This window comes from Colias croceus, chromosome 27 (genome assembly GCF_905220415.1).
Source record: "Colias croceus chromosome 27, ilColCroc2.1".
Taxonomy (NCBI): domain Eukaryota; kingdom Metazoa; phylum Arthropoda; class Insecta; order Lepidoptera; family Pieridae; genus Colias; species Colias croceus.
Window position 1 is genome coordinate 848,761 of NC_059563.1, and position 16,496 is coordinate 865,256.

The following is a 16,496-nucleotide window of genomic DNA, read 5'->3' on the forward strand; positions in this document are numbered from 1 at the left end:
ATTATATACTATCCTCTTCTTCAAGTTGGATAACACAGCTCTACAGGAAATATAGTGCACATGTATACGCAAATAAAGTGCATTCTTCTCATATTATAATAGTTCAATCGGACAGAAGAACGACTGGAACGTCAAACCCAGCCCCCCTAGCCTAGTGGATTTCTGTTAGCGTAGCGTTCAATAGAATAGACTACGAATGTATGAGATTGACGTAAGCTGTAGATACGTTTATCTACAGCTTACGTCAATCTAGCAGTAGGACCTAGTCAGTGTGAGTTGTGAGTTGTGACTTGCTCAAAGTACCTATTATAAGGGTAGATGTATTATGCAATATGCATACATCTGTTTCACTGATCGATTTTCTTGGAATTTGTTTTGAAGTGTAGTTGGAAATTATTTTGTTGTTATTTATCTATTCAATTATTGTTATTGTTCTATTATGAATGGTTATGCACATATGCACATTGTAGGAATAGGCACAAAAGAGTAATGTTTACACTTTACAGGCTTCCTACCCTGTAAACATTACTATTTTGTGCAGTCGAAAAATAGGTAGGTATTTATTGCAATTTGTGTTATAAAAAGCTGTATACACTAACTTTCATCACACCAAGGTTTGATGGATCACGAGCCAACAATACTTAATTTATATTATACAATGAACGAATCAATTTAATTAAAGCTTAGGTAATGATTATCACGGTATAAGTATATATAATAACGGATTTAAAACCAGGTCAGATAGTGTTTAAAACACCCATTTTGTAGTTCACGCACGATTCAGCTTGTTATAAAATATCTACTTAGTACTTACGTAATAGAATTCAAATTCAAATGCATTTATTTGCGAATATAAGACGTTCAAAAGACATAATAATTAATCATAATAAAATAGAGTTTCATTCTCCGTACTGTGCAGCCAAAGAAAGGAATAAAACTATAATTTTAAAACAAATAAAACTACTTCTATTTCTAATTAACTAGCTGTCCCACGACACTTTGTTTGCCCTGAAAAGATTTATCTTCTTTTTCCATTTTTGCAGCATTTTTCAGGTGATCCGCTGTTGTTGGTCAATTCGAAACATTAGGTAATTCTTTCTATAAAGTATTTATTTATTTATTTTAATTCTTTATTTAACACACACATAGGTACAGAAGATAAGAGAAAAACATATAGATAGGTACACATGTTAAATAGGCGGCCTTATCGCTTTCAAGCGATCTCTTCCAGGCAACCTTTGGATAGGATTCGATTTAAGCAATAGAATGAGATAGGTGGTGTTTAAGTTAAATTAAATTAAAAAGACAACAGACGAAAAAAAAAATGATATAGGTAGAAATAATGACAGAGAAAAAAATAATAATAATAATAATTAAAAATAAATATAATTTAAAATGATATACATATTACATATATAATACATTATAATAATACGAAAATAATTACTATAATACACATACATATATTCATACATACATACATACATACATACATACATGCAAATATATAAATAAATATACATATTATTAGATATATTACGTCAAATATTATAGCTGATTAAAGAAATGGTCAAATATTTGTTTTTTAAATATGTTTAGTGATTGAGCGCGTCTTATGCTTATTGGAAGAGCATTCCACAAGAGTATAGCTTGCACATGAAACGAGTTTTGGTAAAATTTGGTCTTGTGAGGTGGAATTTTTAAAAGTAAATTTTCCGAGCAGCGCAGATTAAAGTCAGTGCTCTCTCGAAATTGGAATTTTTCCTTTAGGTAGCCGGGAGTTTTAGGATTAAACAGGACACGGTATAGGAGTTGGAGAAGGTGGGTGTTCCGACGCTGACGTATTGGTAGCCACTTGAGCTTTTTCCTGTATTGCGAGACGTGGTCATACTTGCGCAAGCCAAAAATGAAGCGTATGCAAACATTTTGGAGTCGCTCAAGTTTGTCCAACTGGATTTCGGTCAGGTCGGGATAACAGACATCGGCATAATCGAGGATGGGAAGGAGGAGGGATTGTGCAAGAGAAGTTCTGGTTGAGATGGGCAAGAAGTTGCGGATTCTCATGAGAGAATGAGATGAGGCAAAGATTTTCTTGTTAAGCTCATTTATTTGCGGTTGCCAAGATAGTGTTCGGTCAATAGTGATGCCTAAGCTTTTAATGCTATCGCTGAATGGGATTATGGTACCGTCCACAGTAATAGGGGGTAAACTAGACCAGCCTACCCTTGATATGAATGAAGAGCTGCCGATAAGAATAGTTTTGGTCTTAGTAGGGTTAACTACCAAGCCATGAGATCTACTCCAATTCATGATCAAGGACAGGTCGTTATTTGTGGTTGCTATGGCAGACGGTAAATTCTCGAGCGTGGACATTGTGTAGATTTGGAGATCATCTGCATACATGTGAGAGAAGGAAGTAAGAGAAAGAGAGATGGAGTTGATAAATATAGAGAAGAGAAGAGGAGAGAGGACGCCACCTTGTGGAACGCCAGCAGTGATGTCAGACCAGCTAGAAAATACGTTGTCAATTTTAATCCTTTGCTGGCGTCCCAACAAGTAACTTTTGAACCATACAATCACCGATGGAGATATGTTAATTGAGCGTAGCAGTCCCAAAAGTATGTCAAAATCTACGGTATTGAAAGCATTACTGAAGTCCAGTAACGTGAGAATGGTGAGCTGCTTATCATCCAATGCTGACCGTATATCGTCGGTGACCTTGGTGAGAGCAGTAGCCGTACTATGTCCGGGACGGAAGCCGGATTGGAAGGTATTTAGAATATTGTTTTTATTAAGGAAATAGCTTAATTGTTCATGAACTAACCGTTCGAGAACTTTGGATAGGAACGGAAGGATGGATATAGGACGATAGTCGGAAAAGGAAGTAGGGTTTAGCTTTTTCGGCAATGGAACGACATGGGCGTCTTTCCAGGCATTAGGAAATATTCCGTTGCTGATGGAGGAGTTGAATATGTGGGTTAAGACGGGAGCAAGGATATCTAGGATAGGAAGGATCATATTACGACCGATGCTATCACTACCGACGGCTTTGGATGAAATCGATGATATGCTCTTCTTAACACCACATACGGTGAATTGTTTGAAAGTGAACGGTTGATATTGAGGAGTCGGACAAGATGAAAGATTATTCAATGTGCGTGACTTAAGATCTGGATTAAATACAAGAGAATTATGGGTAAAGTGGTTGTTCATTAAATCGATGTTAGTGTTAGGAGGGAGAGATAGTTGCTGCTGTTTGCCAACTCCTAAGGACTTAAGAAATTTCCAAATCTTAGCTGGGTCGCCGTTCTCGACCGAATTGGAAACGTGGCGTCGCTGAGCATCTCTACACAAAGTATTGCAGTGATTCCGTATCCTATTATATTTCTCCCTGTTAGCCGGTGAGTTGTTAGATTTCAATTTGGATTTCGCCCTATTTTTTGAGTTAATAGCCGCCTTGATTTCTTTAGTCAACCATGGTGCCGGTAGTTGTTTAATTCTTACAGGTTTAATAGGAGCATGAATATCATATAATTGCGTTAGTAACGAATTAAACACAGTGACCATATCGTTAACGTCACTTGCACCATACACCTGCCCCCAGTCCAGCTTTTCAGCGTCATCCGCCAGACGATTCAAGTCCATATCACCAAAACTTCTCTGCATGAGGATTTGGGGTTTTATTTTAGGGGATCGCAACTTGTAGGAAAGGAAAAGGAGGTCGTGGTAAGAGAAAGCCTCGGCTGGTAACTGCCCGTGCTTGACCACAAGATCAGTATTAGAAACAAGGATAAGGTCTAGAAGTGATGGAGAACAGTTTGGGAAGAAATGAGTAGGGTAAAGTAATTCTTTTTCGAAAATTATCTCGTTACTAGCTGCGCTCCGCGGTTTGATTCGTGTGGCTCCACTTCTGTTGGTTGTTGGTGATGATATATAGCTTATAGCCTTCCTCGATAAATGGGCTATCCAACACCGAAAGAATTTTTCAAATCGGACCAGTAGTTCTTGAGATTAGCGCGTTCAAACAAACTCTTCAGAGTTCAGCATTAGAACATAATATTACATAAGTATATACATACACACACACACAGAATATAATAAAGGTAGGTATCAAATTAACATGATTCAAGTCACTTAACTATAGGATAAAACCCCATACTTAAATAACATGTATTTACAAAACAATGTATATTAAATTGTTACATTTATAACATTTAAGCGTATCACAACATCTCTATGGATGCCGACCGCAGATGTACCTAATTATTACCAAAAGTAGTACATTACAACATTTGTGATGAAATCTTTTATTTTGGCATGGTTTAGGGATTGTAATGTTCGTTTGTCTATACCATAGAATACACATAATATCTATGTGGTCTATACGAAATAAGAAGTTTTGGGAATCATGCCCGATCATTAGGTACTTACCTAAGATTATGATTATTTTTATTGTATGGTTAAGTTAATAATTGTCCGTCCACTTAAGTACCTTCTTGTATTACTAGTATCTGTGTACGAGCTGCACCCCGCGGTTTCACCCGCGTTGCTCCGCTCCTGTTGGTCTTAGCGTGATGATATATTATAGCCTATTTGCCTTCCACGATAAATGGGCTATCTAACATCGAAAGCATTTTTCAAATCGGACCATTAGTTCCTGAGATTAGCGCGTTCAAACAAACAAACTCTTCGACTTTACAATATTAGTATAGATGTATGTAGTATAAAAAAGTATCCCGCCAATAATAATTTGCCTGGCAGTGATATTATATTCGATAGTCTTTTGAAAAAGGTACTTAATAAATATTATCATTAGAACCAAAGATTCGATGTCATTTCATATCAAGCTATAGCCAAACACTTGGCTGATCATAAAAAGTGTTGCCTGCAACTTAGTGGATTATCCACTAAATCTAATGGCTTGCCTTGTTTTACGATTCATAAAACGATTCCCAACTATGGGATAAAATACCCAAATAATTAAGTACTTACAAAGTTACAACATATATACTGTACAAATTGGTTATAATTACTGAGGCAAAACTTCAATTGAGCAATTTTTAAAAAGTTCTTCAAGGGTATGTTAAAACCTTGATCCCATACCGTCCTTCCAAACGAGATCCAATTTAGATCAATACAAAGAAATGACTATTATCTTTAAATAATGAGCTAGCTATACAATGGCGACGTCAAAACAACATCAAATACAATCAACAAGATGTGGATTACACAAATATGTGATGTGGCCAAGTTATAGGAACTAGCGGTTTACATTTTAAAGAATTTTCAGTCTTATGATGTGTGTAAAAAAGTTTTAAATCAATATTTTATAGCGCAATTTCCCGCTAGGTATAATAAACGTTTTAAGAAACTGATTACTATGAAATAAATAAATTCTTAGATTAGTATTATCACAATAAGTACATAAATGCCAATGCTCTCATAATTTCTATTTTCTTCAACACAAAGTATGTTTAAGTCAAGTCTTAATAAAAACAACCAATACACATTACTTTGGTAATGATTTCGGTTTAAAAAAAGAGCGTGTGTGCCGAGCACACGTGTCAGAAGTGAAACTTCTTTGGCAAGATTTAAAGATACCAAACCCGACGCCTTACTCTATGACGTGACGGTATTGCCACGACGCGACCTTGAAATTTTACTTTCAACGCGCCTAAAGAAGTTTCACTTCAAAATTTAAATGGAAGATACGTTTCTGCCTATCGCTCAACGCGCTTAATGATTTGCTTCAGCTTATGAATTGTGCCACAAATAAAGATAGCACAATAAGCTTATAATTGTGGTGGCCTTGATCTACATACTGTGCTTTTTTGTATTATACAATTTTAGACACGATATTTATATAATAACTGCGGCAAAGTACAAATATGTAATTTGTATTTTTTTATTCGCTTGAAGATGTAACCATTCATTTGAGGAGCCTGTTAAATGTAGAACAAGAATGTCATGAATGTAAAGCTAATATGTTGCAATTAAAATAGGTTTTTTGTCGTTTAATAAAGAAGCTAGGCTATTAATTGAACGGCCCACTAAGCTCGCTACATATACATATACCACGTATATAGAATATATATTGATATTTAAGGAAGAAGTAAACCAAAACTATTAATCATCATTTTACGTTTAATAAAATTAATTAATTAGAAAAATAATAACCCAAAAACTAAACTCTGTCTAAACATTCATAACTCTACATCACTAAGGGCCGATTTTTCAATGCTTGGATAAAACTTATCCGTCCAATAAAGTATTACACGATAATATTAAAATGTCACGTAAACTGTCAAATACGGGCAATTAGAATACGTTTTTAAAATGGAAGTTTTATACATTATTCGACGAATAAGTTTTATCCAAGCATTGAAAAATCGGCTCTTAAAAGTATTTCGTTACTGGTTTGTGGGTGTACTATCTGATAAAATCTAATTTGAGAACATCACATATTAATTCATCTGTCAGCCTACGTGCGTCTCTAATTGAGTCTAGATGGTCTAGATCTTGTCTAGATAGATCTAGGTGCTTTTTGATGTATGCTTTTCGAAATACTTTACTGATTTATAGCATGATTAATCTGTGTTATTAAGCAATCTTTATCTCTTCTCTATTTCGTCACAACTCACAGTTAGTTATGACATTCCTTCGAAACGACTGGACCGATTCGCATGAAATTTTTGCTAACCGTGTAGATAGATCTGTTAATCGGCAGTATTTTTCATACCCCTACGACCCTTTCAGTGATAAGATCATAAGAGTAAGGCAGATATTACATTTGCCGAGACAGTAAGTATAGTACCTACCTATAAAACCAAAGTTGCTTGTTGTTGTTTGTCAGTTTTTCTCTTTTAATGCTTCCAAACTATTTAATGGTTTCTTGATGTGCTTTTTTATAGATTTAAAAGCGAATGTGATAAGCGGGAGAAGCCACAGGCGGAAAACGAGTAAATTGGTAAATATAGCACACTAAAGTAGTAAAATATAGATATCCATGCAAAAAAGTGTATATATAATATATATGCTATGTTTTTATCTGATAAAATCAGTTAATAAGGATGTTGACCGGCACCCTTAGTCAATAACCTTAATAACCGTCAATAAGGATATTGACAGGTTCAGGGTTTTGACTGTAACATATAATTATAATGTATGGTACCATTTAACATATTATAAGAAAGGATAGCAGGACACAAATACATCAGGAATCAAACTAAAACAATGAAGCAACCTTACATAATGCTAGTGCCATCATTTCCCATACAAATCCGAGATTATCGCCTGGGAATGGCTCTGGGTATGCAAATTAGTTTTCCGCATAATTCTAATTACTATGTGTAATTAGAGTAGGTCAAGCGTCTCCGTTGTACCAGAATTGGCAATGTAAATGGTTTAAAATTTAACGGTTCAAGTCATAGATCATTAAAAAGTATAAGTTTTCGTTTCTATATGTACCTACCTACTTATACCAAATTTCCTACCGCGCGACGGCTTCGCCCGCTTTTTCAATGAAAAACCCGCATAGTTCTCTTCCTGTGAGATTTTCGGTCGGATATAGATTATGTCTTATTCTGGGTCTTCAGCTATATACAAAATACATACCTAGGTACTATGATATATAAAAGAGCTAGATACGTTACCCGCTCTCTATTTTGGCAAGAAAAAACTCAGGTAAGTGCCCGAGTTTCACTTAGTCACGCACCATTCAGCGTCGTGGCTGGACGTTCTTTTTGTATTTTAATCGGCAGTTGTTATTACGAAGTACATGAGTGAGACATGTATTATGTCTCGTGCGTGAGAGTGAAAGAGAGAACAACTGTATTGGTGATAATGCGTTAGTAAGTAGGTATGTATTAATTACGCTGTTTTTTAGTGCAATGATGTTGGCGTATGCCGCGTCTACTAGTATAATAGGTCATTGCCTAGGTAGCAAATTTCATTGTAATCAATTCGGTAGTATTTGCATGCAAGAGTAACAAACATCCATCCATCCATAGGTAGGTACGTACAAAATTTTGCATTTATCATCCTACTAATATTATAAATGCGAAAGTTTGTATGGATGTATGGATGTTTGTTACTCTTTCACGTAAAAACTACTGAACCGATTACAATGAAATTTAGCACACATATAGAGGGTAACTTGGATTAACACATAGGATAGTTTTTATCCCGGAAATCCCACGGGAACGGGAAGTATGCGGGTTTTCCTTTGCAAACGCGGGCGAAGCCGCGGGCAGAAATCTAGTAATAATATAATCTATATTCTATACTAATAGGTACCTTCCTACTAATAATAATATTATAAAGAGGAAAGGTTTGTATGTATATATGGTTTTCACTTTTCACGCATAAACTACTGAACCGATTATAATGAAATTTAGCACACATATAGAGGGTAACTTGGATTAACACATAGGATAGGTTTTATCCCGGAAATTCAACGGGAACGGGAACTATGCGGGTTTCCTTTGAAAACGCGGGCGAAGACGCGGGCGAAAAGCTAGTACCTAGTAGGATAAAATTGTCGTATCGTATCGTGAAACAATGGAACCTCTGCTTACGTAAGTGGTCCACTAAAGAATATCTAGGTTTGCATCTACGAAAATCTTGATCAGACTAACGTCAAGTTACAATCGAGAAAATAAACGGTCTGTGAAAATAATTTATGTTAAATTAAATTACGATATTCACTTACCTACATATACTTTTGTTTACTTCAAATAACTGCAAACACACCTACCTGTAGAATAAAACAAAGTCGCTTTCTCTGTCCCTATGTCCCTTTGTATGCTTAAATCTTTAAAACTACGCAACGGATTTTGATGCGGTTTTTTTAAATAGATAGAGTGATTCAAGAGGCAGCTTTTAGTATATAATTTATTAGGTTTTAGACAAAGCGGGCGAAGCTACGGGCGGTAAGCTAGTAATTGATAATTACTTAATTACAGTACCACTATCTACATCTAGCGACGTTTGATTGAACCAATAATACCTAGTATAATGATTTTGCGATAATTTCTGTGGATAATTTCATAACTATACAAATGAAAATATATATTAATATCCTACCTAGGTAGGTACCTAATTTATTTTAAATTGAATCCAATAGCATGTGAATTACGACTACACGCTTTATTTCCATCAGAAAAAACGTAGGTACCTAGATCATCGAGATATATTATGTACTAACCTAGATTGGTAGGTAAACGTAGATAGGGATAAATTCTCTATTTAGGTAATAATATGGAGTAGAAAACAATAAAATTTAGGGCATTGTTATATAAAGGTTTTTTATATCAATGTTACACAGTGTTTTACATAAATATTTCAAAGTATAACGTAAATAAATAAATTGATATTTCTTATTTACATTGGGCGCGCCATCTAGTGTCGAATAGCGATATTAAATACACGTGCCGGGCGGCTTCTTCAAAGAGACGCGGCATGTTACAAAGAAAGTTAGCTTCACTCATATTTCTCATATTTTAAACAAGTTTATAATATTTTTTTGATGGTATTTATTACGATTTATGGCCAATATTAAAAGATTTCTAACAAATAAATTAAGCTAAATTAAATGAGCTTTTGAAATTTTTATAAATCACAAAATGTAAGAAACATTCTATCTAAAATAATTGTAAATTCATAAATAATGCTAAATCAATTTAAATTGGCGTTACTGTAAACTTTATTAATCACAATACATGAGTTAAATTGTTTTAAATTTCAATCAGAATCGAACATGTGATAGATAAAAATTGTAACTACTGGTTCGTAGGGCAAATTCGATCCTTTGATCATGCCGCTAGCTCGGCGAAAGCGACGGAAAAAATATCATTTAATTTTTGAATTTCATAGGCGAAGGTTGTGCTGGTCTACTATCGAATAAATTGAAATGCATGTGAGTATTGCTTAAAATATATTTGAGTAATAATTATAGGTTTATCAATAAGTTAAATTAATGATTCATTCTATACTAATATTATAAAGCTGAAGTGTTTGTTTGTTTGAACGCGCTAATCTCAGCAACTACTAGTCCGATTTGAAAAATTATTTCAGTCTTAAATTGCCCATACCTTCATTAAGGAAGGCTATAGGCTATATATCATCACGCTAAGACCAACAGGAGGATCCACGCAGGTGAAACTGCGGAGCGCAGCTAGGTATGCAATATTCTGTAACTTCCATGCTTTATAAATTATTATTAACTGTAATTTCATGTAAATTTTCACCTATTCCTGTTGGAATATTTTGTCTAATAGGTAATGACTAGGAAGAAATAAATAATGAATTTTCCGTTTTATTAGTTTTCGCCCGAAAAAAACGTTTGTAATTTGATACAACTCTTACTTTGAAAGGCAGGCAGGTACAATAGACTGTATTTGTATCTTTCTTTGTACCTACTGTATACCTTTTTGAACCAGTATTTGTTTTAATTGATTCTTCTTCCTAATATTTTATCTAAAAATCTTAGTTCTCAAAAGTCCTATAAAAAGATAACAATTAGGTATTTAATCTTTTTTAAACCGTAATTAATTAATAAGCACACAACCATGTAGTGTCAACAATTATAGGTATAATTATTTTAAATTTCCCGCATTAAAATCAATTTGATTTTAAAATATTTATTCATCGTATTATACAAAAAGACCAAAACGACGCATTTAAATTATCAAACTATTCATTTAATCTTTTATTTTGGCATGTACTTGTAATAATTATTTATGCGAAAAAAATTAATTATACTTCTTTTTATTTAGTACTTGTTATGACTTAATAATACAAACACGATTGACGAAAGCTCGTAAACTTATTCGAGTTGAGGACCGGGGGGCGGGGATGTAAATTAGGAATGGGTCGTCGACGCATTTTTCATCAACGAGACTAGACCGTTAAATGTCGTTCATCAACTAGTCGATCAACTAGTTAAAATCTTCGACTAGTCGATGTGTAAACTGAAACGAATTGACAACGATTGACACGGTCGACCGACGCGCGACGGTATTGGTAATCGAACGTTCGTTACCTTGAACTGAGGTCTACACTCTACATGTAAAATTCCACATTCTTACCACGAAGTTATTACGAATTATAGATTTTCAAAGAAAAGTTGTGTGGTTTTATGAAACCACGGTAAAAGTGAAACTTTTTTTCACACTATAGACATTTAACTAAAAATTATCGTATTTGTACGATAATTATCGTACGTATCGTGCGTCACGCAACATGCGCTACACAGACCAATAAGTTTGAGACGATGTAATAAAAGTTTCACTTTGAAAGTCAAAGCTATTTTTTAACAATTATATATAATTATATCACCTTTCTATTATCAAGTTTTTGTTTATGATTTAACTTGTCGTTTTAAGTCGTTAGTTATAGTCGATCAAAATCAATCATCAATCAAAGTAATCCTTATGATATGTAATAAATTAACTGAATAAAAAAAATATCTTAGATTTTTAAGACAATTCAATAATATAAATTTATTAATATAAATTTATAAATTTATATTAAATTATTATTTTATTCAATAATATCAAATTAATACAAATTAATCTCCTTTTTTTTCAATATTTCGAGCATTGATCATAGTAATCTCATTAAAAGTCAAACGGAATTAACGGTAAAAATATTGAACTATCAACTCGCGACGCGTCGCGTCGCAAGTTGATAGTTAATACAAACGTGTCGACTGACGAGCCGTCTACGACGAGTCGTTTAACCGTCTACGGTGGACTATTATACGGCCACGTCGAAGAGTTAACCGTCGCGGACGCGTTGACGAGCGTTTCGACTCTTTTGTTTAGTCGTTGAATTCAACTAGTGCGTTGGTGAGCGATGGACTAGTCGAATCGTTGAATGTACATAGACGGTTAATTTAACTAGTCCGTTGATTCAACGCCCATGCCTAATGTAAATACTAAATACGCCATTTTTTTGTAAATATGTAATAGTAAAAATTCTCGTAATTTAAAATGTTATTATAATATTTCAGGTCGACATGTTCCCGACTAAAAACATAGTGTTTGATTACGAGGCTAATCAGAGGTTCTGGCCAAAATTGGAGAGAAGTGGTAAGAGTATTTCTTTTAGTATATCTTGACTACTTGACTAGAACTTACCATAATAATATTTCCTTTAAATGACTCCCAATATTAATTAATTAAACATTGAAGTATATTGTCATGCTTACTTATTTTTATATGTACAAATAGTATACTTACAGTTAAGCAATTGATGTATCACTGTTCACATCTTGTATCCCTGAGATCCAATATAATATTGAGCTTCTGATAATATTTTTTTTTAATTATACAGTGATATGAAAAATTATCATTTAACAAAAATTACATAATACACAATATCTTTTACTTAACTAAGTATATGAGACATAATGTATTTTTACCACAACCCCATCAAATTTTTAATTTAATATTACTTATAGATACACCAGGTAACTGAAATTTTAGCAACCCTAGCATTTAAATATGGAATAAAATAAAAGTATTCCATTTTTAAATGAAAACATTAAAAAATTGCTAACTATATAAAATGAGGCACAGAAAAATGTCCTACTTTTAATTCTATGCCCACAACAAAAATAAAGGGGAATAAAATATTATTGTTTATTTATTATTTATACTTAACACAATTGATATAATAAATTGTAATAGGGAGTAGAGTGAAGAGAAATAGTTTAACACTTAAAAATAAGTTATAGAAAGAGCTCCCATTTAAACCTACAGTTCTATATGAAAAACTAGCTTTCCGTGGATTTTCCAGGATAAAACCTATTCTATGTGTTAATCCAAGTTACCCTCTATATTTGTGCTAAATTTCATTGTAATCAGTTCAGTAGTATTTGTGTGAAAGAGTAACAAACATACACATCCATCCTCGGAAACTTTCGCATTTAAAATATTAGTAATTTGTTTATATTTCCAGCGACAGAAGCCATGCAGTTCCATCAGTCTCCACTCCATCCAACGCCACTCAGGTTGTCCAGCTCAACCGACTCTAATTCACCGGAGTCTTACGAAAACTCTTGCGTCTCCTCTGAATATAGCTTCAGAATGTACGAACCAAGAAGAATGTCAATAAGCTCATATGAATACAATCCTCTTGACAATCAATCACCAAAATCAATATTCGACACGCCTTATGTTCGTCAACGGCCCATACTTGGCAGAAAAATCTTACCAGAACGGCGGAATACTTCAAATGAAGATCAAATGTGGCAGATACCGGAACCTAGCAGGAATTATGAGTTATTCCCAATTGAAAAAACCTTTGATCTCACTCCACCGCGAAATCCTACACCATTAAGTAACATGCTAAATTCACCACAACCTATAAGAAATACACCGAAAGCTTCGCCAATAATGAATCCAATCAACTTTGATAGACCAGCGTCATCGATAGGTGTAGGCGAGACGAAAATATGTTCATTTTGTAAGAAGAACGGTGAGCGACCAAAGGTATACATGACTCATTGTGTTAAAGAGAAGGTTGGGAACAAATTTATCGTAACCTGCCCCGTGTTGAGATCCCATGTATGTTCACAATGTGGAGAGAGTGGGGATAAAGCTCATACAATGTAAGTATCTTGATTTAAACCTGATTTAAAGTACCAAGCACAAAAAATAACTATAGTAATCTCTGGATTATTCTTGTATTTGTATTGAAAAATTATAAGTTTGATTTAATGTAGTTTCATAGTACATTGCCTAGTCACAGTACAAGTCATACCATACCTTATTAATTTTATTGAAGTTTGTGGTGTTTATTATAAGTTAATACTAAAATAATATAAATCTATACATATAATAAATCTGTAGAAGGGTCAATTCTGTACATTGAAAATATTGAAAAAATAAATAGCAGGGGGTGTTTACTGGATCGATACCAAGCCCAAATATGTGATTAAAAAAATTTTTGTCTGTCTGTCTGTATGTTCAGGCATCCCGTGAAAACTAACGGTTCGATTTCGATGAAACTTGGTATAATTATACCTTATTATCCTGGGCATAAAATAGGATACTTTTTATCCCGGAAAAATACGTAGAAAAAAAAATCTTAATTTTTCCGCGCGGACGGAGTCGCGGGCGGAAGCTAGTAAATACATATAATAAATCTGTAGAAGGGTCAATTCTGTACATTGAAAATATTGAAAATATAAATAGCAGGGGGTGCTACTGGATCGATACCAAGCCCAAATATGTGATTAAAAAAATTTTTGTCTGTCTGTCTGTCTGTCTGTCTGTATGTGAAGGCATCACGTGAAAACTAACGGTTTGATTTCGATGAAACTTGGTATAATTATACCTTATTATCCTGGGCGTAAAATAGGATACTTTTTATCTCGGAAAAATAAGTAGAAAAAAAAAAATCTTAATTTTTCCGCGCGGACGGAGTCGCGGGCGGAAGCTAGTACTAAAATATTATTGTTTACGAATATGAAACATTACAGTCAATATAATTTAATTATTATTATAAATCACATAATATTTATTTCTAATATCAACAATCATTTTTCAGTACCTACTGTCCTGTTCTACGCACCTCTAATAATGGAAAGCCGCTACAGTCTACAACCATCACTTTGAAGAATACACGCGTTCTTAGTAATGGTAGGAGACGTTATTAAACTAATATAGTACATTAGGGTAATTCCGGATGACAGGGTTAATACAATTATTTTAAATTAATATGTAACTAGTGATATATTTAATGAATATGGATGCTTTTATTAACAAATCCGTTCATTTTCATGCTATACCGTCACAATACTCACAATAAAACAATGCTCTGATGGGTACATCTGGAATTCCTTGAGTGCACTATATTAGATAATTATTAAGCTCTGATGTTTACGAATTATTAACTATATTCATTTCTTTATAATTTAATTTTTAAAGTTTTGACTGAAATTTAGACGGTAATGTTATATCCTGAATTTTATATCATGTTTAGATTTTAATTATTATTGCGTTTTAAACTTACCATGCAATATTAAACAAAGCACAATATGATCAAACCGGAATTATAAGCTCCTTTTCATATATTTGACATATTATAATTCTGTAAATCCAAATCACCTTTTAAACAGGCCCAAATTTACTGACTGAAAAAATAAGAAAGACTATATTATACAATATATATACAAAATGATAATATACAAAATGATAACTGTACATTTAAAATTAGTACTACCATCATATTTTTCATTTTTTATGACGTCATAATGTAAATAATGTTTGTGAAGGTAAGTTAAAAAAAAATATAATTGACAAATTACATTAATTAATCAATCACATTTTGACTAATTTAAATAAGGATAAAAGAATACCAATATTTATCGAATATCCATATTTCTTACATAACCATTTTTATTTTATTTTTCTTAGTTTTAATTTTTAACCTTGACTACATTTAAAAAATTATTATGATTATAAATAAAAGTAATAAATATGTATGTATGAAAAATATCAGAAAACCATACAAATTCCTTTTGCTGATCATGCGACTATCTTGTACAATATCTACTTTATAATTTTTACGATTTTGCTTGAACAAATTTATTTTTTTAAATAAAAATATATTCACGTTCTAGCTATCATGTATGATGACTTATTTATATATTTTAGAAATCGAAAATCCACATTTTAATACCTTCTTTGACGAATTTTAATGAATCTAGAATCTAGATTACTCATCATTGACTAAAATAATTAAAACGATCATTGCTTGCTTGTTTTGTTATAATATAGAACAAAATATTTTCACCAACAAAATTATTCTGTTACAGACTCAGAAACAATGGCTCTAAAAGAAATATTTTTTTTAATTAAAAAAACAAACTGTATTTTAACTGGCATTTTTTACTAGTTGGTGAAAATATTTTTTCTTTGTCTCTCATTTTATTATATTTATATATACCTAGTTAATACATACATTTTGGAAACATTTTATTACATATAATTATATTATTTTGCATGTGACTAAAAAATAATCATGAGTATTAGAATATGTTATATTGACGAAAATTAATATCTTTCTCTTTGTTTGACTATCTCAATTTTTTTAGTTTATAAGTAACTTTGGAACATGACTACTAGTACATAAGTTTTAATTTTTATTTTTTATTTTAATGTTACGATACTCTTCGAATTTAATTGCATTGATCTAAAACATATTTATTATATAACATTTACAATTAGTGTTTCTATTTGATGTAACTTCTTTACCTACTATTATTACAATGCTATTGTTTAAACGGGTCTAGAAACTGTTTTTATTTACATTTAAAAGATAAAAATAAACAAGTTTTTAAATAGATTTTTTTAAAAGGTTGTTAACAGCTGTAAGTAACAAAATTATGCAAAAAAAAAATATGTGAGCCATTTTTTTTTAATCTTTGTATAATGTATAAAAAAATATTGAATTATGCCGTGTTAAATTGTGTCGTATAACGGAAT

The 16,496-nt window shown here is 32.6% G+C and overlaps 1 protein-coding gene across 1 annotated transcript; it reads left to right on the top strand.

Annotated features, from left to right (window-relative positions):
* Positions 1-11,945: 11,945 nt before the first annotated feature.
* On the top strand, positions 11,946-15,168 carry LOC123703783. Its single transcript, XM_045651934.1, has 3 exons — positions 11,946-12,092; positions 12,964-13,615; positions 14,557-15,168. Exons 1-3 carry the CDS (start codon positions 12,020-12,022, stop codon positions 14,663-14,665), a joined length of 834 nt encoding a protein of 277 aa, XP_045507890.1. The 5' UTR covers positions 11,946-12,019; the 3' UTR covers positions 14,666-15,168.
* Positions 15,169-16,496: the final 1,328 nt, after the last annotated feature.